The 25,657-nt window shown below is 37.8% G+C and overlaps 1 protein-coding gene and 1 long non-coding RNA gene across 5 annotated transcripts in view; both read right to left on the bottom strand.

Moving 5' to 3' along the window:
• Positions 1-4,114: 4,114 nt before the first annotated feature.
• On the bottom strand, positions 4,115-6,785 carry LOC116407771. Its single transcript, XR_004220554.1, has 2 exons — positions 6,561-6,785; positions 4,115-5,384 (listed from the first exon to the last, which is right to left on the bottom strand). It is a non-coding gene; the product is annotated as an uncharacterized LOC116407771 (long non-coding RNA).
• A 1,553-nt stretch (positions 6,786-8,338) lies between these two features.
• fam234a (family with sequence similarity 234 member A) overlaps positions 8,339-25,657 on the bottom strand; it is a 49,441-nt gene continuing 32,122 nt past the window's right edge. For 2 of the 4 annotated variants that reach the window (XM_012970133.3, XM_012970131.3), the window contains exons 6-12: positions 23,599-23,731; positions 22,211-22,358; positions 20,979-21,119; positions 19,738-19,816; positions 19,280-19,432; positions 17,373-17,469; positions 13,232-13,773 (exon numbers count right to left, since the gene is read on the bottom strand). In XM_012970133.3, the coding sequence (XP_012825587.2) occupies positions 13,562-13,773; positions 17,373-17,469; positions 19,280-19,432; positions 19,738-19,816; positions 20,979-21,119; positions 22,211-22,358; positions 23,599-23,731 (963 nt within the window). In that variant the 3' untranslated portion in view covers positions 13,232-13,561. 4 annotated transcript variants of the gene reach the window in all.

The raw sequence follows: 25,657 nt of genomic DNA, 5'->3' as shown, positions 1-25,657 counted from the left end.
ACACAATAACAGCACACAATAACTGTCTGCGTCTGTCAGGAAACCCTCCGCCCCCCCCTCCGACTCCCGAACCAAAACGTGCCAGGGCAGCAGGAAACATCAGTAATCCATCAGGAAACATCACCCCACCGAAACCCACCCCCCCGCTTCGCTCTGCTCCCCCCCACCTGCCTGCGTCCTCTTCCTATGCCCCCAGCTCGCCGCTGCTTCTACTTCTTACACAAGCGTCACCATGGCAACCAGGCGTTCCTGCTTCTGCGCGTGTGCTTGCTAAGGAACTGGTCGTACAGTCTGTGCAGGAGCATTGCATTATGGGAATCTTCTCTACCCAGCTCAGCGTTTTTTCTTCCTGTTTGGCTTCTGATCATCTGAACTACTGAAATATTTAAGGGCACTATTGAGACAACTGCAGGTATGCCTGCATTTTGAGATTAACTCTTTACTAGCCTTTCCTTCTCCTTTAAATCTCATCTGCCACTTGGCCGCCCAGATTGCCAGTAGGTCAAGATCCTGCTACAAGGATGTCACATCCTGGATAGAATTGACTGGTCTGCAGAGTTTTGTGTCATCTGCAAACACTGATACATTACTTATAATACTCTCCCCTAAGTAATTTATGAAGTTAAACAAAGTGGACAGAAAGTAAGAACCTTACTCCAAATAGAGAACCATTAACAACCACCCTCTGTATCCGATCCTGTAGCCAGTTTTCTATCCATGTGCAAACGACTTCACTAAGACCAATAGATCTTAGTTTACAAAGCAGTCGTTTGTGAAGAACGGTATCAAATGCTTTTGCAAAATCCAAATAGATTACATCTACTGCATCCCCACTGTCCAGCTTCTTTCTAACCTCATCATAAAAAGCAATTAAATTGGTCTGACATGACCTGTACCTGAGGGTATATTCCATCTGGTCCAGGTGCCTTGTTCACATTTATCTTGTGTAACCCTTTTAGCACCATATCCTGTGTCAACCACTGCGTAGTTGAAGCTGAGGCAACAGTGTTGCTATTGGGTGGGACTTGGCACTCTGGCTCCTCTACTGTATACACAGAAGAAAAGAACTGGTTAAGCACATCTGTCTTTTCTGTATCTGCTGTAACCATATTGTTACTACAACTCAATGGGGCCATGCCCGCAACCTGCATCTTTTTACTATTAATATACTTAAAAAACTTTTTGGGGTTAGTTTTGGCCTCTGCCACAATGCACTCCTCATTTTCTATGTTTGCCTTCCGGATTGCTGTTTTACAACACTTGTTATAGTGTTTATATTCATTAAATGCAGCTACTGTCCCCTCCGACTTATATTTCTTAAAAGCTTTCCTTTTTTTCCCTATTAACTTCTTTACCTCAGAGTTAAGCCACATAGGGTGATTCTTAAGACTTCTACTTTTTCTTATTAATGGAAAAAATTGAGGATAGTAATGATTTAATATCATTTTAAATGACAACCATTTCTGCTCTGTGTTTTTATCAGAAAACCTAATGCCCCAATCTATGCCCTGAAGCACTGCCCTTAAGGATCTAAAATATTCTTTTCTAAAATTCAGGGTCTTTGTTGCCCCAGTGTAAATTTGTTTCCTGCACCAAACATCAAATGAAATAACATTATGGTCACTGTTACCCAGGGGTTCAACCACTTGCACATTTGCTATATGTTCTGGGTCATTAGAGACCACTAGATCCAATATAGCATGGTTCCTTGTTGGCTCCTCAACTACCTGTGACATAAAGTTGTCATGCAACAAGTTTATAAACTTGTTCCCATTTACTGTCCTGGCAGTACTATTGCTCCAGTCAATATCAGGATAATTAAAAGCCCTCATTATTATCCTCCTCTTTGCTTACATTAGGGGGTCTATAGCATACCCCTACCATTAATTTGGTGGACTCTTTACTATCTTTGAGAAGCTCACCCCCTAAGGCTTCAGCTCTCTCTGTTACCACCATCTGTCAGGACTGGCCTCTGGTGAGAGACCAGGAGGTAGGAGCCTATATGCAAGTAACCCCCAGAACTCCATTTAAGGGCTGGACAGCCGAGTGAGGTAAAGCAAGAATGTTTAATAAAACTGAACAGAACAAAAGAATAAATATACAGGCCTGTGATGAATAGGCAAAATAGACAGAGTCCGGTAACAGGCAAGTAGTCGGGGCTGGCAGAGTACTGGCAAGGTCCGTAAGGCAGGCTGAGGTCAGTGGCTGGCAGCAGGCAAGCAAGGTTAAGGAAACAGGCCGAAGATCAAACCGGGGAGATCCACAAAAGACAGGGTACCAGGTGGGGACAGGAGAACGGAGACGGAAATCAGGCAGGGAACGCAGGAACCAGGAGTCAGGATACGCAGAAGTCAGAATCAGGATGGCAGGATCAGGCTCAGCTAGGATGATGATCGAGCAACTGGGTGTTGCCCGGAGAGGGTTTATATAGGCAGGTGATTATTAAAGCAGCCACACATGTGATAACAAAAAAAGTCGCCACTGAAGGAAAATTGGTAAAGATGCTAAAAGGGCAACAGACCCCCACATAGCCTTCTGTGGCTCAGTAAGCAAGTGCACCTGCAATCCAGCCTAAAGTCCAGGGTTCGACTCCCCGCAATTCCTGACATTATTGCTTCCTCCTTAATATTTGCTTTTAATTCCTGCTTAACGAACAGATACATCCCTCCTCCTTTTCTATTGCCCCTGTCCCTCCGAAACAATGTATAACCTCCAATATCAACTGCCCAGTCATGCGACTCATTTAACCAAGTTTCAGCAACGCCAATCACATATTTCTGCTCCAACGCTAGTACCTGCAGCTCTCCCATTTTACCAGTCAGACTCCTTGCATTGGTAAACATACATACATACTTTAATACTAGTACCAGCGTGAAAATGTCACGTAAACAACTTATGGTCCTCCCTGCCATTATCAGTATCCTGAAGAAAGTCTCCTCCCCCATTATCCCTTACTATGCCCACTACTTCATCTATCCTGTCTACCACAGAATTACTTGCTGCACCTGTAGCCATTCGAGAAATCAGCTCAGTTCTCCAGAAACCCAAAGCCCTCCTCCCTGCACCAATCTCTCAGCCACGCATTAATCTCCCTAAGCTCCTGCTGCCTTCTTAACGTTGCTCGTGGCACAGGTAATATCTCTGAGAAAATGACCATGGAAGTCCTCGCCCTCAACTTATCGCCTAGTTTTTTTAAATCGTTCTTGAGGACTTCTCCCCCTCCTCTAACTTTGTCATTGGTACCTATGTGTACCAAGACCGCCGGGTCTTCCCCAGCCCCTCCCAACAATTTGTCCACTCGTTCCACCACATCCCGAACCCTAGCATCAGACAAGCAACACACATTTTGGCATGTAGGGTCCTTGCAACAAATTACCTTATCCACCTTTCTAATAATTGAATCCCCTACAACTATAGCCTGCCTTCCCTTCCTAGCACTACTCCCCCACCTGTATTAGAGGTGCCGGTTCCCAGGGTGCTCTGAGAGTCTGCCTGCTCCATACATGTTACCTCAGAGCTTCAGCATCTTCACCTAAAACGGCAAATCTGTTGGTTTGTCCAAGCTGTGGACTGACCTCTACCCTTGCGTCCCCTACTTCCCCTCTTAACTGTCACAAATTTGTCTCCCTCATTAACCTCCACTGTCCCTTCTCCACCCCCAAATACACTGGCCCCTGCCAGTGGTTGCTCAGTGAGCCTCCTTTTCTCCCCCATGTTTGTAGCTGCCCTCAGTGCTGCTGTCACGATCGGTATCCCAAAACTCAGAACAGGTGCCAAGGGTCCGGTCACGGCTCACGCTTCTGCCTTTAACAGCCGCCTGTCACGTTGGGAGGAGCCCTTGCTACTCGGATGCCGCCAGGACTTATAGTAAGAGACCCAAGGAGAGAGTTCTGAGTAGGCAAGGGAACCAAACGTGTAACAGGAAGATGGGGAACAATTCAGAGTAAATCTTGAGAAATATACAGATCTAAGTAGAAAAACGCTTACCCATTGTACATGGTTGGTCCAGGTGCTCAAGCCCCAGGCCCTCAGCATAGGGGAGCCATATAGGAATCAAGTAGGAAGTTAGGCAGGCACTCCGGAATCCCAAAGAAGTAGAATTACTGCTCAGGTATTGAGTAAAAGCACGGTAATTTTATTTAAGTAATGCACATAAATGCTATGAAGCCTTACGTGTTTTGTACCATCCAGGGTACTTAATCATAGGCTATATAACATCCTTTAGACACAAAATATTTAAAGTCAAGCTGACCAATCAGTTAGAAGCAGTGCTAACCAATCACAACGGGCATGCAATTAGGATCGTTAGTACTAACCAATCATAAAGGGCCATGTAATTAGAAGAACATTACAAGAGTTGTACAAACAGATAGTAGCAGTACTGACCAATCATGATAGGACATGCAGTTAGAATCATTAGTACTAACCAATCGTAAAAGAAACTAAATAGAAATTACTTAAAAATTAATTAAAAAGAAAAAATAAGCATTATGTGTAAACAGTTTGCAGTAGAAAATGAGCTATTAGCTACAATGTAAACCTACTGCTCTAATTGTGTTGTCTCTTAGACTTGTTGGTCATTTTTGTCCATTTTTCTACAATAGCCATGGAATCTAATACTAGAAAATAAAAACTAGTGGAAACTTCCACTCTAGTCCCTACGGTACATGAATATTTCTCTTCACTAGAGACACTCTCCTTAAAAGAACTGAGACTACGGTGGGAAATAGCTTCTTTTGAAAAATACATATCTTTACATATGATTCCTAGATGTTTGAGAATTAAAAAGTATCCTACCTCTCTCACAGAAGATACTGACTTCATGGAACAGTGGAACTTAATTCTATACGATTGTTCATTAAGATTAATGAACCTTCTGATAGACAACAAACGTCAAATGTATGATAAATTGAAAAATTATATCTCTATCTTTAAAGAGAACCATAAAGATTTAACTAAACTTTCTGACTATACTAAACTTTCTGATAAATTAACAATAAAAATTGATAAGACTGGAAAAGATATTATGGACATTAAGACCAATAAATTCAAAAAGGATTATGATACTAATTCAGTCTATAATTGGAGACAATACATGAATAAACAAAAGAAATATAATGCTGGTAGGAATAGAAGTAACACTTCGATCTTATTATAGATCTTAGATCTATTCTAAAAACTAAAGATAAAAGAGTTTTTCTGGCACTGATTTTGACAGCTGTGAAAGTAATTGTGAATCAGATACTGGTGGCTGCTGTTCCTCTCCTTTATCTTCCCAGGTCACTCACGATCTTAGAATGAGGGAAACCTTCTCAGAAGGTGATAATAGACCAAAAATATCTACATCTTCATCTTCTTCAAAAAACGTAAAAAAGGACAACCGCCTGAAATGGAAAAACAAAAGAAATCATCGCTGAAGCGAATCTGGCGAGAAAGATCTAAAAACACCAAAATACCCTCTGAGAGACTGAGGGAGGAAAAGATTTTGAACTTGTCTGACAGACCCTTCAGCACAGATGAGAAGAACGTTTTAGAAAAAGGTCTAACATTCTGTCCAGTAAAAAACTTTGACTTATTTAATACTATCACTGATAGCAATCGCTTTGTACACAAACTATTATTGAAAAAACATTTCTTAACACAGAAAATTTGGACACCACTAGTACTGATAACACTTGAGAATGTTTATGATAAGAGTGACACTATATTCCTACAATCACATGCCTCCAATTTTAGATACTTCATTTAGAACACCTCCAGAGAGAAAATGATCCTAATACAGGAAGGGTAGGCGTTAACTCTAACACATCAATTGATAAATTTAAATCTAAGTCTAATTTCTACCCAGCATATCTCAAAGACCAAATTATCAATATGTTTAAAAAAAACATTGAACTAGAACTGACCTCTCTACACGAAAAGTTAAAATGCCCATAAAATCTCTCAATAATAATAATCTCACTTATAGAGAAATAAGAGCTTTAAAAAATTTAGAAAAGGATACGAATATTGTCATTAGACGAGCTGACAAAGGTGGCCAAATTGTCATACTAAATAAGATAGACTATCTTACAGAAGCACAGAGACAACTAGCTAACAAAGATTCTTATAAGAAACTGGATAGTAATCCTACTCTAGCGTTCAAATTAGAATTAGATACCCTTCTGCAAGAAGCCCTGAAATGTAATATTATTGATGATAGACTCTACTCTTTCTTAAAACCAGAATATCCAAAAACCACGATTTTTCACTATTTACCCAAAACTCACAAAGAGAGACCTCCTCCATCTATTTCTAAGACTAAAAGAAAGATGTTATGCCATAGATACTTTAAATCAAGCTTTTCAGAGAGCAGCCTCTACTGAGAGATATAAAACAAATCAATATGAATGTAAACAAAACTCTCTAAAAATAAAAGTGCACAGAGAAATTCCTCTCAAGCTTTATCCTGCATACTTACGTTAAAGGAGGTGTAAATGTTAAAAAAACAAATCATATATTTAGCCTTAGACTACTATTCTCTACACTTTACACTACCTTAATTTTTAAAATAAGACTACCTTAATCCACTGTGTCCGGCACTTCCCCCTGGTGTTTTGCAGTCACACGTGCCATGTTTGAAAGTCTTCAGAAAGAGCAGAATCCCCCACCCTCCTGGAAAAAAAAGCCTGCTCATACACAGGCTGGCTCCTGCTGCCTCCAGGCATGCTCAGAAGGGCTCTCCCCACCGACAAGTTGTCGGTGTAGTGAGAGACCTGAACAGGAAGTGGGGGCGGAGCTTCACTCTAAACAAGGAAGGAGTGAAATAGAGCAGAATGTAACTCAGCAACCAGGTAAGAAAGAACAGAGGGACAAAGGCAGGCAATCTGGGAAGCTGTTTACAGTAATTTTATTAATAGAAAAAAAAAAAGGTTTACTTATTCTTTATGCCCTCAATACAAGGAAATTTAAAATATTATAGACAAAAACCTTGGTATCTTAAAATCTGATCCTATTCTTAGACAGATTTTAGATAATGCACTTAACTTTGTAAGAAGAAAAACTGAAACCATAGGTAACAGATTATCACCCAGTTTTATCCAATCTAATAAATCTCCTACCACATGGTTATCTACTAAAGGTACATACAGATGTGGCGCCAAATCTTGTATTACTTGTAAATACATACAAAAAACTCAATCCTTCACCTCCACTATTACTAACAGAACATACAATATTCATCATTATATTAATTGTAATACACAATTTGTTATATATTTATTAATGTGTAAAAAATGCGGTAAGCAATACGTTGGCCAAACCAGTAGGAAATTAAAAGAGCGTATCAGAGAACACATTCTAAATATCACTGATGAGAAAAACAACACTACTGTTGCAAGACGTTTTTCACAATGTTGTAATAGAAATCTCTCCAACCTTACTGTCATTGGCATTGATAAAGTACATCCAGACCCCTGTGGTGGTAACATAACTACTGTCCTAACGAAAAAGGAAACCAAGTGGATTTTCTTTTTACATACCATACAACCCGAACGATTTAATTATGATTATGATGTATCATGCTATGTATAACTGTAATTATACTATTTTTACAGATATATGTAAATGCAGCACGTTTTAGTTAACGACTTCTCATATTTTTCATTTAACTACATTTTGGTAAAAACGTCTTATATATATATATATATATATATATATATATATATATATATATATATATATATATATTTGTCCCACTTATATATATATCTAGATTTTGTGACCTATATCTACTTGTATACCAATTATTAATCTCTCATTTAATTCTCATTTTGAATGACTCGTGTATCTTATTTGTGCATCTGTAGATGCATATCTGTACATTCTAATAGAGATTCATGCGTATGCATGAATGAATGATTGGATGTATAACTCCCTAATTAGGCTAGCACTGTGGTTTACATTCTAGCTAATAGCTCATTTTCTACTGCAAACTGTTTACACATGCTTATTTTTTCTTTTTAATGTCCTTCTAATTACTTTCTTTTACGATTAGTTAGTACTAATGATTCTAACTGTATGTCCTATCATGATTCGTCAGTACTGCTACTATCTGTTTGTAATGTTCTTCTAATTACATGGCCCTTTATGATTGGTTAGTACTAACGATCCTAATTGCATGCCCCGTTGTGATTGGTCAGCTTGACTTTAAATATTGTGTGTCTAAAGGATGTTATCTAGCCTATGATTAAGTACCCAGGATGGTACGAAACACGTAAGGCTTCATAGCATTTATGTGCATTACTTAAATAATAATTACCTTGCTTTTACTCAATACCTGAGGAGTAATTCTACTTCTTTGGGATTCAGGAGAATGATTCAGAGTAGTCTGGTACAGGCTGGGGTCAGCAACGATCAGACAGCGCAGTACGAAATCGGAATCCAGGAGAATAGTCAAAGCAGGCAAAGGTCGGTTCAGGCGGCAATACAAGAAAGGTCAGGAACAGGCAGGAGTCAATACACAGCAAAACATTAGGCAGATCACACCCAGGAACTCACATGAAGTAAACCTATGTTGGGCAAGGAATACAGGCAGTAAGCGCTTTAAATATTTGAATTTTGTGCCAAAATGTGCATGTGCACGCATCAAAGAGAGCGCATGCATGTTAAAAGGCATAACGAGGTGCCTTAACGCCTGCAAACACTTAATTCACATGCAGCACTCGCTTAGCAGCTCCCACACACGCTGTGCAGTGTGTAACTTAGAGGTTCAAATTGTTCTTGTGAAGACCAGGACATTTTTATATTAGAACGAGTGAGTTCTGCTATAGGTGTAATTATTTGCAAAAAGTTTGTAATAAATTTCCAGTAGAAATTGGCAAACCAATCAAGAATTGCAGAGACTTTTTTAGAGTATATTTGATTTCCTTGCGGTGAAATAAAGAAACCCAGAAATTCAACAGTTTTTTTTTAGAGGACACATTTCTCTGGTGAGTACATAGAGGTGAAAAACAACTTTCTTCATATGAACTCTATGTTGTTCTAGAGTTTTGGAAAAGACTAGAATGTTGTTAGTTAAAATGATTACAAAAATGTTCACAAAGTCCCTAAAGACATTGTTTACAAAATGCTGAAAAGTTGCCAGGGCATTATATAAGCCGAAAGGCTAACTAAATATTCAAAGTGGCAGTACCGGGTACCAAAAGTGGTTTTCCACTATTCTCTCTCTCAAAGGTTGTAGGCACCACTAAGATCCAGTTTGGAGAAAAATTTGGCATCCCTGAGGTGCAGGAACAATTGATGAGGGTAACTGTTCTTGACTTTATTTAATTTTGGATACTCTGTACAAGGTTGTAGTGTGTGACCCTTCTTTTCAACAAAGAAGGTCCCGGCCCAGAAGTAGTTTAGGCTCAGACAAAGGGTATATTCACCCAAATGGAATTTTAGCACCTGGAAGCAGGTCATCATATTTATATGATGGGGAGGTAAAGTATCAGTCTTGTTCTTATTGAAGACATCTGCAAATATTTGGTAAACAGCAGGGAGGAGATAAGTGACGTACACAAGGAGAGAAAAAGTGTACATAGCTTGGAAGATGCTTTGGTTGACTCAGGACAACATTTTGAGAGACAAAAACTATGAATGAAAAGTAACCTTTCCTGTAAACCAGTTAATTGAAGGATTATGCGTCTGAAGCCATGGTAAACCCAGAATGATAGGAACCAGTGGAGAAGCAACCACATCAACAACCACAGTAAAGCATGTGAGAAACTTGAAGAATCACAATTTTCAGTTGTGCATAAAAGAATGAAAAGTCTTTCGATCTCCAGAGAATCTTTCTGGAAGAAGCACCTTAGGCTCAGTGGACTATGAGTCTGTAGAGGAGGCAGCTTCAGCCTGTGGGGAAGAAGTACATGTTGCTGATGCTGGGGCAGGACCCATAGGTGGAGATTGAAGGGAATTTATCTGTTCTTGGATCTGGTTATAACCGCTTTGAAATTTGCAGACTGCTTGTGTGAGGGCTGAGAGTTATTGGGTCAGGAGCACAAAGGCTGCAGCTCCTTCAGCTTGTTCTATGGCCTGGTTATACAGTTGAAACTGCAGGCACTGCACAACATCTGAGGGTAAAAGTGAGGCTGATTCTTGAACATAAAAGTTATAATAAAGTCTATATCAATGCAGCAAAAACAGACAAGCTCTGTACCAACCAGTTAAAAAAAGGGGAACCCTTGCAACTCATGACAAAATTCAGATGCACTTGGGAATAATTTATCAAACACTGGGCAAATTTTCACCTGGGCAATAACCCATAGCAACAAATCAATGACTGGCCTTTTCCAGACAGTTGCAAGAATAACAATACAACAAATCATTTGACTGGTTGCCATGGGTTATTACTCAGGTGCAAATTTGCTGAGTGTGGATAAATGAGCCTGAAACTTTTTGGCATAAGCCTAGCAGAGGACTGGATTAGAGGAACCGAACTTTTACTTGAAGCAACGTGTTTTTTTATGGTGAGGGCAGGGAGGTTGTGGAATGCCCTTCCAAGTGAAGTTGTGATGCTTTCTTGAACAAGCAATACCCAAGGTTATTGTGATACTAAAATCTAGTATTGATGTTGGTATATATAGTTTATGTATGTGATAGGTCAGTATGGGTCTGTGAGTGTGCTTCCAAGGTTGAACTTAATGGACTTTGGTCTTTTTTCAACCCGACTTAACTGATGTTTTTTCAGTACTACACTTCATTTCAGTACTACCCCAGACTGCAAGCCCATTTGGGCAGGGCCCTCTCTAACTTTTGTACCAGTTATTGGCTGGTTTGTATGTAAATCTATTTGATCAATGTATATTCCCATTCACTGTACAACACTGCAGAATACAATATTTGTGCTTTATAAATATGTTATAATAAAATTAAAAACAGCACAATGTAAAAACTGACAAATATTTAGTGTCAAAACTATATTTATTATTCTTCATTATAACAGAAATCACAGGCACATATCTTCTATGTTAATAACTCTTTAATATTATCTTGAGTACATTTCTCATTATTTACACCATATTTACACAGCTAAGAAAATAGGCATATAAAGCAAATATGGTATTTCTACTAATAAATACAGTATGTTGTTCATATTTTCTAGATAAGCAACCAAAAACACTTCAAAAATACAAGATACACATAATTAATTAAAGCATATTCCTCTATCCCCCCCCCAAAAAAACGGTTTCCATTAAAACGCATTAGTTTCCTCATCCTGTAACTGTAAAGAGATACTGTAATCAGAACAAATGTGTAAAAGAGTGTAAGTGTAGTCTTGGAACCAAAACGTTTTACTCTGCTTTCATTGGCATTTTTGATGCTTTCATGACAACATGCATTTTATTGTATGCATTCAACTAAATTTTTCCCCTTTTTGGCACACAATAGCAGTAACGTCTTGCTTGCAGGCAGGGATTTCAGATATACTCTCAGAATACTCCCAGAGTCTGTGTCTCTTACATATACTACATCGCTAACTAGCATTACTAACTTAAACTGAAAGCTGGAAACATTGTTTGAGAAGCTGGGTTAAGTTTATCTTTACTGCCTTAACCAATCTGTGATTCTAGCTACTGCACAAATCACTTTTTCTCCCTGTACCTTAGGCAAATTAGAAAATAAAGATTTACAAGTCAAGAACTTACTCTGCCAGAATAATTCCGTGGAAAATGAAAATATTAACAGCTCCTCTTACAATTAGTTGCATGCATTTCTCATGAGGCATTAAACACATTTCTTATTTCAAGTGTAGGTGCAAAGCACTAAAACAGATGCAAAACGGAGTGTGCAGTGACACCATTAATAAAAAATACTAGCACCCATACATGCTCCTAGCACTTGCAATTACTTGCAGGGAGCACCAAAGCACCCACCCAGTCTGCTTTGATGAATAGTGTGCAAGTGCATGCACTGATGCAAGGGATCCCTGGAATTAGTATTGTTTCAATAGGCACAGCTGCCCTGCACCAGACAGTAATGACGTTATTAATGCCACTTGGTAGAGTCAATGCTGGTAAAGGGCCCTGCAGCAAAATCAATATAATCTGTATACATCTGAAGCTGGGGTAAAATAACCTGTCACAATTACTGAAAAGGTGTATGAGTCAGGATGCCTACTGGGCCCCCCAGCAGCAGCTTTTGGGTATGCTATGCTCATGGGTATGTTATGCTGATGGCAGAAACAATTATGGAGCCTGGTATGCAAATAATGTATCTACAGTTAAATATGATTCTGAAAAGGAACTATTATAGATAGCTATAAGGTATATGGAAAGGGGTATTTTAAAAGCCATCATGATTATGTCAACATTCCCTTTATCGCTTGTCACAATTTTCAATGAAAAGAAAAGCACAGAAAGTTTTGCCTATGGCGGACATGGCAAGTGATAGGTACTGCTAAATGCTTGATATAGCGCTGTCACCACCAGTTTGTGCAACAGAAACAGCATTTATTGATCAATGGGAAATAGTGATATGCAATTTTCCTGTCTCAGTCCTTCTTTAGGGTTAGGTTACATGCAGCATTTTGACTACCATGGTGCTCTAAGCAGTGAGACCTATTAAATTCTATTAGTTACTTTCAAATATATGTACGTGCAGTTAAATTATTTGTACCACATTGCATAGCATTGCAGTGTTTTGCTTTTGCATACTAAGTACTATGATTTAAATGTATTTAGGATATTTTTATAATTTATGGTAATATATATTTTTCAACAAAAAAAAAAAATTAAATTTTTTTGTATTATAGTTAACAAAATGTAATTCATACATCTATCCTTTGTGGACAGTTTATTTATATTAAAGTAAGCAAGAATAAGAATGATGCTGCAAGACACATTGACTTGCATAGCAATTCCTTTTGGATAATAATTCTACTCCATTTATGAGCTGTCATCTCATAATGGAAATGTGCTTTAGGGTGACATGGAGACACATGGAGCTACTAGTAGCAGCTACTAAAATAGACAATGCTGATCATTTACCGATAATTGTCTCTACATGTGTTTTAGCAGAGGCAATTCTCAGTATTGTCTATGGGAGGTTATATTGTGGTGTAAGGGCTCTGGCACACGGGGTGATTAGTCGCCCGCGGCAAAACTCCCTGTTCGCGGGCGACTAATCTCCCCGAGTTGCCTACCCCTGCCATCCCACCGGCGAACATGTAAGTCGCCGGCGGGATGGCAGACGCGGCGGCGCGATTTCACGCAGGGAGTTTTTCCGCGGGCGACTAATCTCCCCGTGTGCCAGAGCCCTAAAAAGTAGCTGCTACTTGTAGCTTCATGTGTTTTCACCTGTACAGGATCTGAATGTTTGGTCTGTAAGGGAGTCAGTTTGGTTATCCATGCGCTTAGTGTTTAAATTCCTCATAATATGACTAAAAAGAACAATAGATGGGAACTGCAAGATAAGCAGCCTTCATTTAGAAGGTAAAAATATGATTTTACAAGCACTGAATTGCAGAAATTTTATAGCAATTCAATAAGTGAAAAGCTTTTGAAGATACAATTTGTCAGTGTTTATGTGAATTCAGTTATTTTGGATGACTGGTATATCTCATTTTAAAAAAGTAATCCCTTATCTTCTGATTGCTGATGTCCTCCTTGGTCAGCCAGATGACTTTGCCATTTGTGATATCTTCTTTCAGTTTTCTCTTGGAAACAGACAAAATACCAGGGTCCTCTGTTGTTTTCGGTCCCATTAGTAACACATAACAAGCATGCCGGCTAGCCTCAAACAAAACAGCTTAAAACAAAGGAGAACAATAAAAAAGTAATATATAAAAAGTATAATGTTACCATAATGTATACAATTTTTTTTAATAGTTTTATTATCTTTTCAACAAATGCCAATCATTAAAGAGATACTGACACCAGAAATTAAATTTTTTTTGACATCTTTCACAACATTGTCTTTGCAAGAACTTTATAATTTTGCCATAAAAGTATTTGCCTGATGCTTTTACATTACCTGTCTGATCTCCCATGTTCCTCTATGAGGGGGCGCCATATTTGTCTGTTAGCATTGGAAGCTATATCTGACAGGCTGAGAACGGACAGTCAGGTTCATGAACTTCAAGTAACACAACCTATAGGTAACTTTTTATGTATATTCATATTTTGAAAAGTAGTTTTTTCATGCCAGTATCACTTTAAAGAGGTTCTGAACTCAACTGTAATGTTGTTCCCCTCTGCCCCCTAGTTTTCTATAGAGGTTGCTGAAAACGTTATTATAGATGCAAAAAAAATCACCAATGAGAATTGTACTGACCAAAAAATTCATTATAAATGCAAAATCATGTACCAATGTAAATTCTAATTACCAGCACTACATCAGGGCTTCTCCTTCTCATAGGTAATTTTCTCCTTCATTGTATTACACTGTAGTAAGACATGGGGAAAAAGGACTTTTTCAATGCTGGGGAAATATGTTAATTGCTTCCAACTCCAATTGCAGGGACAAACAAACATTGAGCCAGATTTACACAGATCAGCTGGGATTTTATTTAGACATTTTTTTTGCATTTTACTGCAGCTGCTGGCTGTGGAAGGGGTTGGGGAAAAGTTTCTGAAAAATGTTATTGCGCAATATTGCTTTAAAAATACAACCATGATGTTGCTGGACAACAGCTTTAACCTATGTAATATGTTACATTATTCTGAGATATGTAGTCTCAACAGCTGAGTAAAGTTTGGTTGAGCAATTCAGTGCAGCAGGGTTCGCGCATGCGCACAGGTGGGGATGCGGGCGTGAATGGGGGGCGGTCTCGGGGTGCCAGGATTTGGTTGTAGTGATCATTTTTCACTGACAGGTTTGCTTTTATAAGTAATTGTTACATAAAGTTCCCAAACCTGACTGTGCCTTCTGAACCTATTTATAGCTTCTAATGTTAATGAAATACTGCTGCACAAATATTGCAGCTCCCTCATAGAGGAACATGGGGAATCGGATAGGTAATGTAAAAGCATTTGGCTAATACATTTAGGGCAAAATGTAAAAGCTCATGCAAAGACAATGTTATGATATATTTAAAAACAGTTTAATTTCTGGTGTCAGTATCTCTAAGTTTTGCAGCACAATTACACAGTATGCAGTTTTTCATGCCAAATTCCAGTTGATGTGCCACCCCCTGTCTGTCCCTCATAAATACAGTACTACTGAATGCAGGCATTGTTGTATTTAAAGGGGTAGCAACAGCACAATTTTTTAAATCAAGGAAGGCAGTGTGCAAAGTGCACTGTGTCCATAATCTGTGCACTTTGCACACACTAATAAATGGCTTCTTAGTCAAAGCTTAAACTGCAGGCTTTGGAGAATAAATACTAAATCAGTGCTAAGCATGAAAAGGAAAACAGTAGTCAGACAGCTCAAAGCAGTATATTTAAAGTGCAAAGTGAATTTATTTTATCAGCGATAATACACTACATGTTTAGGACAGTGGCCTTTATCAAGTGACATGTATTGTGTTGTTACTGCTAAAATAAATTCACTTTCCAGTTTACAAATACTGCTTTCAGCTGTCTGACTATTTTTTACCTTTTCATGTATTAATAGGTGGTACACAGACACCTTAATTTAGCAGCCTATATTTTTTAAGAACTCTGGGCCGAGACTTGGATCCTATTTTTGTTTTATCAGTGCTATGATTAGTGCTGCTACATAAAATATATGAAATTGAAATTATATTGCATTATTGCAAGTCCCTGTCCTCACTAATTAAAGTTAAAAATAACCGGTGTGGAATTAGCCCCACAACCAACCACAGTTGGTAGCATTCATTTGGATTTTTTCTAAAATGCAAACCTCTAAATCACTGTATTTAATGATGGAATATTGATTTTGGCTTGTGATTTGCTATACTTCTCTTCAAATAAGGTCAGGATTCTTAAAAAACGAAAGACTTTTTGCTAGCACATGCTTGAAGCAAAAACATTGTAAGACTAGGGGGGCAATTTATTAAGGCATGAATGCTCTAAGCGTATTTTGCGCGACAATTTCGTACCTTGCGACAAAATTTGTGCAACAAAATCGTATTGTTGCGCCGAATACGAAAGTTTCGGATTCATTCAAGCTTCGTTATTGTGACTTTCCTTGGGCCAGGTTGGAGATGCAAAGTGCCATTGATTCCTATGGGAGGCTTCCAAAATCATGCACAGAAGGATCAAAGTCGGAAAGGTTTTCCCGCTGTTTACAATCGTTCGGTACGAAAATTTCAGATCAACAATACGATATTATTGTGACTAATACGATTTTTTCGTAGCATTTTCGTGATATTTGCGATCTTCAGAAATTATGTATCCAATACGAATTTTTCCCATTCGGGATTCGAACTCGTGATTTGATGAATGTAGCCCTAGGACTCCATGGACAACCAAAGTCCAACATGGCTGTATGTGAAGTATTTGGTTCCTGTTAGGAGCTAGCTTTATCAGTGGCTGTTTTTTTTTCAGAAATGTCCCTAAAATGTTATCACTACTAGCTAAGCACAGGATGCAATACATAAAAATACAGTGCTTCCCAAATGATTAGTGAGTGTGCGACTTCCAGTGTCTATAGTGATATACTCCCTAATCAGCCATAGAGGAAGAAAGACAGCATAAATCTTTCTTCTGGACTTGGTCTAAACCATTTTCCCTCCCCAATGTTTACTTCTACCGATATAAATTGCTTTTATTTATGTATTTAAAAAATAAAAAGTAAATATCATTACAGTGGAGAGTTCTTGTGTTTACTAGCTAAAAATAAAACAAAATGTAAAAATGGTGTAGAGGTAGTCCAATCAACAAAACCACCCCAATCAATGAAAAATATACTATGGGTAATTTACAATGCTCCATACAGTGCGTTAAGTGCAAATAAAGACTACAATTGCCCATTCTTTTGCACTTTGCACACTGCATTGTGCATTTTTGGAGTACAGAAACCTGCAGTTCCCATCACAAATATAGTGCTGACTGGGTGCAAGTACTTGTTATTTGATCTTTAAGGAGTGCAAGGCGACACCTTGCATTTAGGCTCCCGGGGTTTGTAAATTACCCCTACTCACCCAGGTCTAGACTGGGATCCAAAATAGGTGCATTTCAAGTACACAGAGGCCCAAATATCCCCACACCAGCCCAAAAAATAGTGACTATCTATGGCAGGGATCCTCAAACTACGGATCAGGCCCGCAGGTTAATTTACCCGGCCCCCGCTGCGTCCTCACCTCTGGCAGGGGACTCAACGCGCGGAGAGCTGGGAAGACGGACGGAGTTGGGGGTGAGCTGCAAGATGGAGGACTCAGCAGGAAGAGTGTATGAAAAGTTTTTCCTTAACAATGTAATTAGAGGATTACAAAAACTTACCATCAAACATTACTATGTTTTCTGTACGGTTGTTTAATTCTAGTAGAACATTTGGCAGTGTTGGGTGAAACATGTACAAGTTGTCCTTTGGTTCCATCTAAAAGTGTAGTAAAAGACTATAAATAGCCAAGTTTACTTCAAGCAAATAATTAATAAAATTACAGTTTTACAGAGAGTTTATGGAAGCGTGATCTTGTTTAACACATCAATGACGCACAACATCATTCAGTTTGTCTTGTTTTATAATATTATAAATATCTACACACTCATCTTTTTGTATCAGCTGTTTGAAAAACATTTATGCCATCTTTGCATCCTTATAGTGCTAACATAGTAATTGTTTTGTGATCCCCAACCCTATAATTATATGTTTCTGTTTGCAAACAAGCATTTAAACAATAAAATACAAAAAAAGGCAAAAATAAATAGAACGCAATTTTTAAAGGGGTAGTTCACCTTTAAGTTAACCTTTAGTATGTTATGTATGAATGACCTCACCAACTTTTAATTGCTCTTCATTCACTTTCATTGTTCTTCTACCTCTTTCCAGCTTTCAAATGGGAAACACTGACCCCAGCAGACAAACAACTATTGCTCTCAGGGGCAAACAATTTATTGTTACAATTTATTATCTTCCTATTCATTCCCTCTGCTCTACAATTTGTCTTCCAGTCTCTCATTCAAATCACTGTCTGGTTCCTATAATACACTGAACCTAGCCTTTGAGACCAATACTTTTGGGCGGTTACACTTTCTGTAAGAAAATGCTATTATGAATATGACCAGATTGAATTTGTTAGGTCCATCACATGAAGATTACGGTGAAATGTTATGGTATTATTATTGCAAATGTATCTATGTTGAAAATGTATGCACTTGGAAAGAATAAATTGCCAGTAAAACATAGGGCTAGGGAATGTACATTTAGGGGCCGATTTATCAAAATGTAAGTTTAGAGCTTAATACATAAAAACACTACACTACATTCTATTCATTCTTATAGGATTTTTATCAGTTGGTGAAATTTAGAACTCGCCATTTGATAAATATGCTTCTACAAATCCTATAGGAATGAATAGAACATGTGTGAGTTTTTATGTATTAAACTGTCAGTATTAAAGTCAAGACAGGGGAACCTCAGGCTATGCTACTGCATGAAATCACAGAGCCATTCCAACCCGCACCTTTCTTAGTTTCTCCTGGTTCAGGATAGTTTAAGTATCAAAAAGTGAGGAGGGAAGATATTTATGCTTACACAAAAAGCATAAATAGTAAACCCCACTATCTACAAGAGCCCCCCTTAACTGCCCTCCATCAGAAAATTGCCCCTATTTGAAAACCTAAGCTAAAAAAGTAGAGTAGCACAGCAGAGTTCTCAGTCGCCATATTCTGTCCATTACCCTCGGGTCTCTATGGCGACACAGAGCCTGCAGAAGCATGCATATTTGAAGCTGATTCCCGACAACTGTGTATGTACCTGCAGGGTCCGTGTTGGCAAAGAGACCATTACAGTCCTCAATATGTTCCTTTATGAAACAAATGTAAATAAGGGCTAACGTAGGTAACAGAAAGGAAGAAACCATGTACATTCTCTAGTAAGAGGGGCTATAAACATAATTTAGGACCTGTAAATATAGTAGAAATAGCAGAAATAGAAAGCAAGAAATTGATCCTTAATATTTTTTAATGTGAATCTGCAGTGTTCTCTTCAATTCTCAGTAAAGCAGCCTTAAATAACTTAGTAAAAAGGATACATGGATAGATCCATGTAGGCCTAATGCTGTCTGTCAAATGAAGGAAAAGTAATTTTATCTTGAGAATAAACTAAAATCCCTAATCAATATGCATTTGTGACCACATCGTTTTTCAACTTATTCTGAATCAAATAAAAATAAGGCAGGACTTACTGTTTCATTTGTGTCCATGTTGAGCGAACCCCAGAAGAGGAAGATGGACCTATGATCCCCTGTACTCAGTGTAGCTGGATTTGGATTGCTTATTCCCACATTCATTTCCAGCTGCCATTGTATTGATCCACTGTTGCTCTCAATAATTATTACCTAAGAGTAAAACAAAACATTTCGTACAATAAGTCCATCTGAACCACAAGCCACAACCATTTGAGACTGCTTTGAGACTGCGGCACAGTATGACTAATTTTCTGACTTTATATACTGCACATGCAACCAGCAAAAGATGCCTGAAAGGATGAAAGAAGATGGCATTGTTTTTTTCACTTTATTTATCTTTAATTATAGAAAGGTAGTCTCCATTCCCTGCAACACGAATTCACTCCAAACAGTAAATTATTTGTTTCATTTTATGCATTATTTAAAAAAAAAAAAAAAAAAAGTTCATACTTAACCTTCTTTCGACCATTTCCAATGCCAACTTCTATTATAACAGACAGTAGATTTTTCTTGAAGTACCCCAGTGCTGGTTTACTAAAAGAGGGAAAAAATTAGGTTAGAAGATCCTCTCTATTTAGAACATTTAGTACAGGAAACAGCCATGTAACAAACATAAAAGTAGTAGTAAAAGTAATTTAAAGGGGATGTCCAAAAGGATAATAAAAGAAAATGTAATTCTAAGCAAATTTCCAACATACATTATTTTAACATTTGAAAATTTAAAGTAGTTTATGTCTGTCTCTTATAATTCCATTCTCTTCTTTCTATGACTACTCAGCGCTATGCCAACCAACCAACTTCAATTTCCACAACAACTTGCATGTTTTGTGACTAACCTTTACAGGTACATTAGAGGGGATTATAGGCAGATAGGGGATGCTCTTTTTTTCCCATAAAAACAATCAGCACACCAGAGACCACCCCTTTAGATTAGAGGAATGGAACTTTCATTTGAAGTAGAATAGGTGGTTTTTCAAGGTGAGGGCAGTGAGGTTTTAGAAATGCCCTGCCTAGCGATGTTGTAATGGCAGATTCTGTTAATGCCTTTAAAAGGGGCTTGGATGAGTTCTTGAACAAGCATTGTATCCAAAAATATTGTGATGGTAAAAACTACAGTTAGTATTTATGTTAGTATATATAGTTTATGTGTGTAGTGTATAGATAGGTCAGTATAGGTTTGTGTGCACTGGGTTTACTTGGAAGGGTTGCACTTGATGGTCTTTTTTCAACCCTATGTAATTATGGGAAATTCCAGGAGTATGCAAAGCATTGCAGGAGAGTAAATTTTTGACTGTACTGAACTGTACTTTGCTAGATCAGATTAGAATCATACATTTTAGATCAAAATTTTCTTATATGATTCTGAAAAAAAACATACTTTCTACAAAAAGGTACAAAAAGGTAAAATTACAGCAGTTATAACATAGGGTTACTTTAGAAGTATTATGAAGTAAATATCTATCTAGTCTTATGGAGTAAAAATATGTCTAGCTACCCAATTTATCCTGATCAGAACTGCCAAAATCTTAAATATTATTGTCAGCTACATTTACATATATTTGAACAGCACTGGTATTACTAGTGTATGCAGTGACAGTACCAAATGATGGCTGAATCTTTGCTTCGCAAAATAAGTATCATAAGGTTGGTATTAATCTTAGAAAAACTCTACGCATTTCTGATTTTGTGTAGCTACCTTATTATGTTTGATGTATTCAGAGACCACAAAGAGTTGAGCTTCTGTCCATCAAGCAATTCCGAAACTTCAGATTTCACAATGAGAAGATTTTTATAGTATTTTCCAGGAACAGTTATCAAGTACAGAACATCACCGGAGCTAGAAAGCAAACACCAATTATATGCACTAATAAATCTGACCAGACAAATGAAAAGTATAGTGAAAAACTTCACATAACAATCATTTCGACAGTGAATTTTCCTACTGACAGCATTTTGGTTGCTGTAATATATTATTGTAAGGAAAGGGTATAATCTAGTATATGATATTGCATACGTATCTTATTAGCTGTATTTTCATATGATGGCAGGTTGGCACTAAACAGAGAATGTTAAATTAAATACTGCTTTAAAAATATAACCTTTATCTGTTCTTACTCTGTTCTTGTCTAGGCATAGATAAATTAACCAAATAGAGATCATTAGGGCCATATGTTTCTGATTTTGGCTAGTCTCTTTACTGGAAGCAAAATACATCCTCGGTGGCTGATGTGGCTGACTACTTGGTGTGCATGACTGCTAATCATTATTGTTTGTGAATATCCTTTAATTTTATGAGGACAAGAAAGTTCAGGTAGCTAATTTGAATGCACAGCTCTTTACTTTCAGGGAACTCCTGCAAAACGTTCTTACATAAGCTCTGTTCACAAGGTACTTTATTTCCAATGTATTTCTTTGCATGGCTTTAGCTGGCACTTAAAGGGGACCTGTCGCCCAGACATAAAAAGCTGTATAATAAAAGTCCTTTCCAAATGAAACATGAAATCCAAACTCATTTTTTTTATTAACACCCATATATACATCCATACCCATTATAAAAGCATTTAAAAATCCCAGCTGTCATTCATTTATTGCCTGCCTAGCCTCTATGCCTTAGGCATAATTTTGTAACAAGTGCACGAACATGGGTATCAGGTCCCCCATACTGGCACAGAAACAAGATTTTAACAGGATGCGAGGCTTGCCTTAATAACAGTGTTCACAAAATGGTGCCTGCCTGCTGCCTGCAACTGTGAATTCCAGCCGAAGAAAATAAGATTTAAATAATTTATATAGTGTAAGTATAGTTTATTTTGCTTGACAAACACAATACAAAACAATTTTAAATAATTTCTTAGGGTGACTGCTCCCCTTTAAATAAAAAAAAAAAAAAAAAAGAAAATAATTCAGAAGATGTAAAAGAAAAAATACCTGGAAACTGGAAGCAAAGGTATGTAACCACCAGAGTGGTTAAATCTTTTCTCCCAGTCAGGATCTTGATTGAATGCTACATTTTTACTTTCTGCTTCTACATTCCTAGAATATAGATTATTGATGGAATATCCTTCTATGACATCTCCTGTGTAAATAACCATGATGGATCACATTAATAAATGCAGAATATTTCAGGATTCTGATACTACGACACAGGGGCAAGTTTATCAAAGTGTGAGATTAGAGCTCACTGCTAGTGATGAGTGAATCTGTCCTGTTTCAGCAAAAAATTAGCAAATCTTTCAAAAGATTACCGAAATTTCATTTTGACGCAGAAGACAATTTTTTGTTGCACGCAAATGTTTCTGTGGCAAATTTTGTTTCCCAATTTCATGCAAAAATTTTGCCAGTGGCGAAACGCGAAAGCTCGACACAAATACATGCCTTGCCCAAAAATTTTGCCCATCACTACTCACTACAGAAAAACCCATCTATGGGATATTTGGAAGCGCTTATCAATGGGTGTAAGTTAGAGTTGACCATTTTATAAATACGCTTCTAAAAATCCCATAGGAATCAATACAAAGTAGGTAATTTTTTGTGTAGTGAGTTTAATTTCACAAGCTGCTACTAAGCAACAACAATAAAAAAAATACTTCATTCCATATACCCTATACATTCTGAAGGGAGGGGTACTTTATATACTTAGTATTATTTCTAAATGGAATTTCATAATATGCTGATATTGTTTACCAATATTCTACACTGTGTCCACCATTAGAAAGAAAAAGTTCTCATCAAATTTACATTTTATTATCTGAGAGAAGAAGATTAATATCACTGAGTGGGGGGTACCAAACAAATTGGCACCACCCAGTGACATATAACATAATATAACATTCTGGTTACACTCATCTATTTCTTTGCTTCAACTTGCCTAGATGATTGCTAGCTGTCTGTAAACATAAAAGATAGTTGGCCATACAATGAATTTTCCTGCCATAGGATCCTTCATGTCACACTGTGAACTTAAGTCTAAATTACACTCAAGGCGTTCCTCCAACAGCAGAAAAAGACCTGTCACTGCCTGCCACAGATGTGAATTGCAATGGCCAAGATTTTGGTATGAAAATGCTTAAGTGCACATTTTAGGCCAGTAATTTGCCTTCATATGAGGTTGCCATTCTAGTCAATGGCAATTTGCAGTCAGGCCCGGATTTGTGGCAAGGCTACAAAGGCCCGGGCCTATTGCAGCACAAATTTAGGGGCAGCATGCCGCCCCGCCGCAACAAAAAATTGTTCTCCCCACAGCTCCAGAAAATAAATACAAGCCTCCTACGTAAAATTTCATTTTTTACAAGTTTGTGTATGTAATGATTATGTACCTTTGTAGAAGAGTACATACTGTGCTCCAGTCTTTGTAACAAAAATGTGGTGACCAGCTTGTTCCCTAGTACCAATACTGATGTCTTTCCTGAGACAGTCTCCTCTGTGTCCAGAGAGAGTGACAATTCTGAGCTGAAATTTAAATAAAAAAACCCAGTTTTACCACATGCATATTTGTTTCCAAATTTTGTGTTTAATGACATGTATTACAGAGATTTTACAGATGTCGTTCTGGTCTTTTGTTGTCTGGGTGATTAATGGGCAAAAAAGTGTTTTATATGGCACTGAAATATAGGACATTGTTACCCTGCATTGGTAAAAATTCTGTATATATTTCAGCAACACTACTACAGTTCAGTAAGTGGTTGTGTTGCTATGGGGGTAGTGATTTAAAGGAACAGTAACACCAAAAAATGAAAGTGTTTTAAAGTAATTAAAATATAATGTACAGTTGCCCTGCGCTGGTAAAACTGGTAAGTTTGCAACAGAAACGCTACTATAGTTTATATAAATGAGCTGCTATGTCAACACGGGGGCAGCCATTGAAGCTGGGAAAAAGGAGAAAAGGCACAGGCACATAGCAGATAACAAATAAGCTTTGCAGAATATAATGGGCTTTTATCTGTTATCTGCTAAGTAACCTGTGCCTTTTCTCCTGTAAATGGCTGCCCCCGTGGCTACACAGAAGCTTTATTATATAAACTATAGTAGTCTTTCTAAGGAAAACACACCAGTTGTACCAGTGCAGGGCAGCATTACATTATATAGTAATTACTTTTATACACTTTCATTTTTTGGTGTTACTGTCCCTTTAAGATGAATAGGTCAAAAAGGCAAATGTTTACACAGCAAATAACAGATAATCTCTGTAGAAAACAATGGGATTAGTTCTTACACAAGAAGCTAAACAGGAGTCAAATGTCGTTTGTGGCTCAAGTACTGTAGAATGGGAAATAATTTGTTGGTAAGAAATAGTTTATGCTAGATCAACAGATACTTACATTAAATCTAATAAAGTATACTTTAAATTTATGGTGTTAATGTTGCTTTAATGAATTTGCAGATGGGTGAGAAAATAATTGGAATTGTTTTCTATTGATTTCAAAGGCAGTTTTCTGTACAGCAAGTAGACTATGTCAGATAATTGTCAAATTATTTATTTTTATGTATGTATGTATGTATAGCTCTATTTATAAAGCACCACAAGGGTACGCAGCGCTGTACAATCTTACAAAATACAAAATTACAAACATGGAGGACAAGTGTTATAATAAATAAATACAATAAATATAAATAAATGCACAGGGAATAAGTGCCATGTGGTATGAGATACAGTAGGAAGGAGGTCCCTGCCCTGTAGAGCTTACAATGGGTGAGTGTTCCCTAAGGAGGGATTCAGGGATAGAGTTCCAGAGGTAAGAAGCAGCAAGATAGAAAGGTTTAAGATGAGAGAGTGCAGTGAGTGTGGATGGTGTAAAAAGACGGATGCTCTGAGAGGAGCGGAGGAGACGACCAGGAACATGCAGGGAGACCAGTGAAGAAATGTAGTGAGAAGCAGAGGAGTGAAGGACTTTGAATGTTAGCAGAAGGATTTTGTATGCTATTATTTGCTTAACAGGCAACCATGCAAGAGAGCTTAAGAGAGGCTGAACAGGTTCCCTCTTTGGAGAGAGCAAGAGGATCCTGGCAGCAGAGTTTAAGATTGATTGCAGGGGAAAGAAGTGGGAGTCCGGGAGGACGGTTAGTAGGAGATTGCAGTAATCTAAGCAGGAAAGGATAAGGGCATGTATTAGTGTTTTAGCTGTTACTTATAAAAGAAAGGGGCGTATCTTGGCAATATTGCGGAGGAAAAAACGGCAGGTTTTGGCAGTGTTATTAATATGGTTAGAGAAGGAGAGTGACTGGTCAAAGATAACTCCAAGGCAGCGTGCAGAATTAATAAGGTTGATGGTCATGCCATCAATAGTAATGGTGAAAGGAGGAGAAAGTTTGGGCGGGAAGATCATGAGCTCTGTTTTAGCTAGGTTAAGTTTGAGGTTCATCCAGGAGGAGATAGCC

This window comes from Xenopus tropicalis, chromosome 9, assembly GCF_000004195.4.
Source record: "Xenopus tropicalis strain Nigerian chromosome 9, UCB_Xtro_10.0, whole genome shotgun sequence".
In the NCBI taxonomy this organism is placed as follows: domain Eukaryota; kingdom Metazoa; phylum Chordata; class Amphibia; order Anura; family Pipidae; genus Xenopus; species Xenopus tropicalis.
The sequence above is the reverse complement of the archived record's forward strand: the minus strand, read 5'-3'. Positions and strand labels throughout refer to the sequence as shown.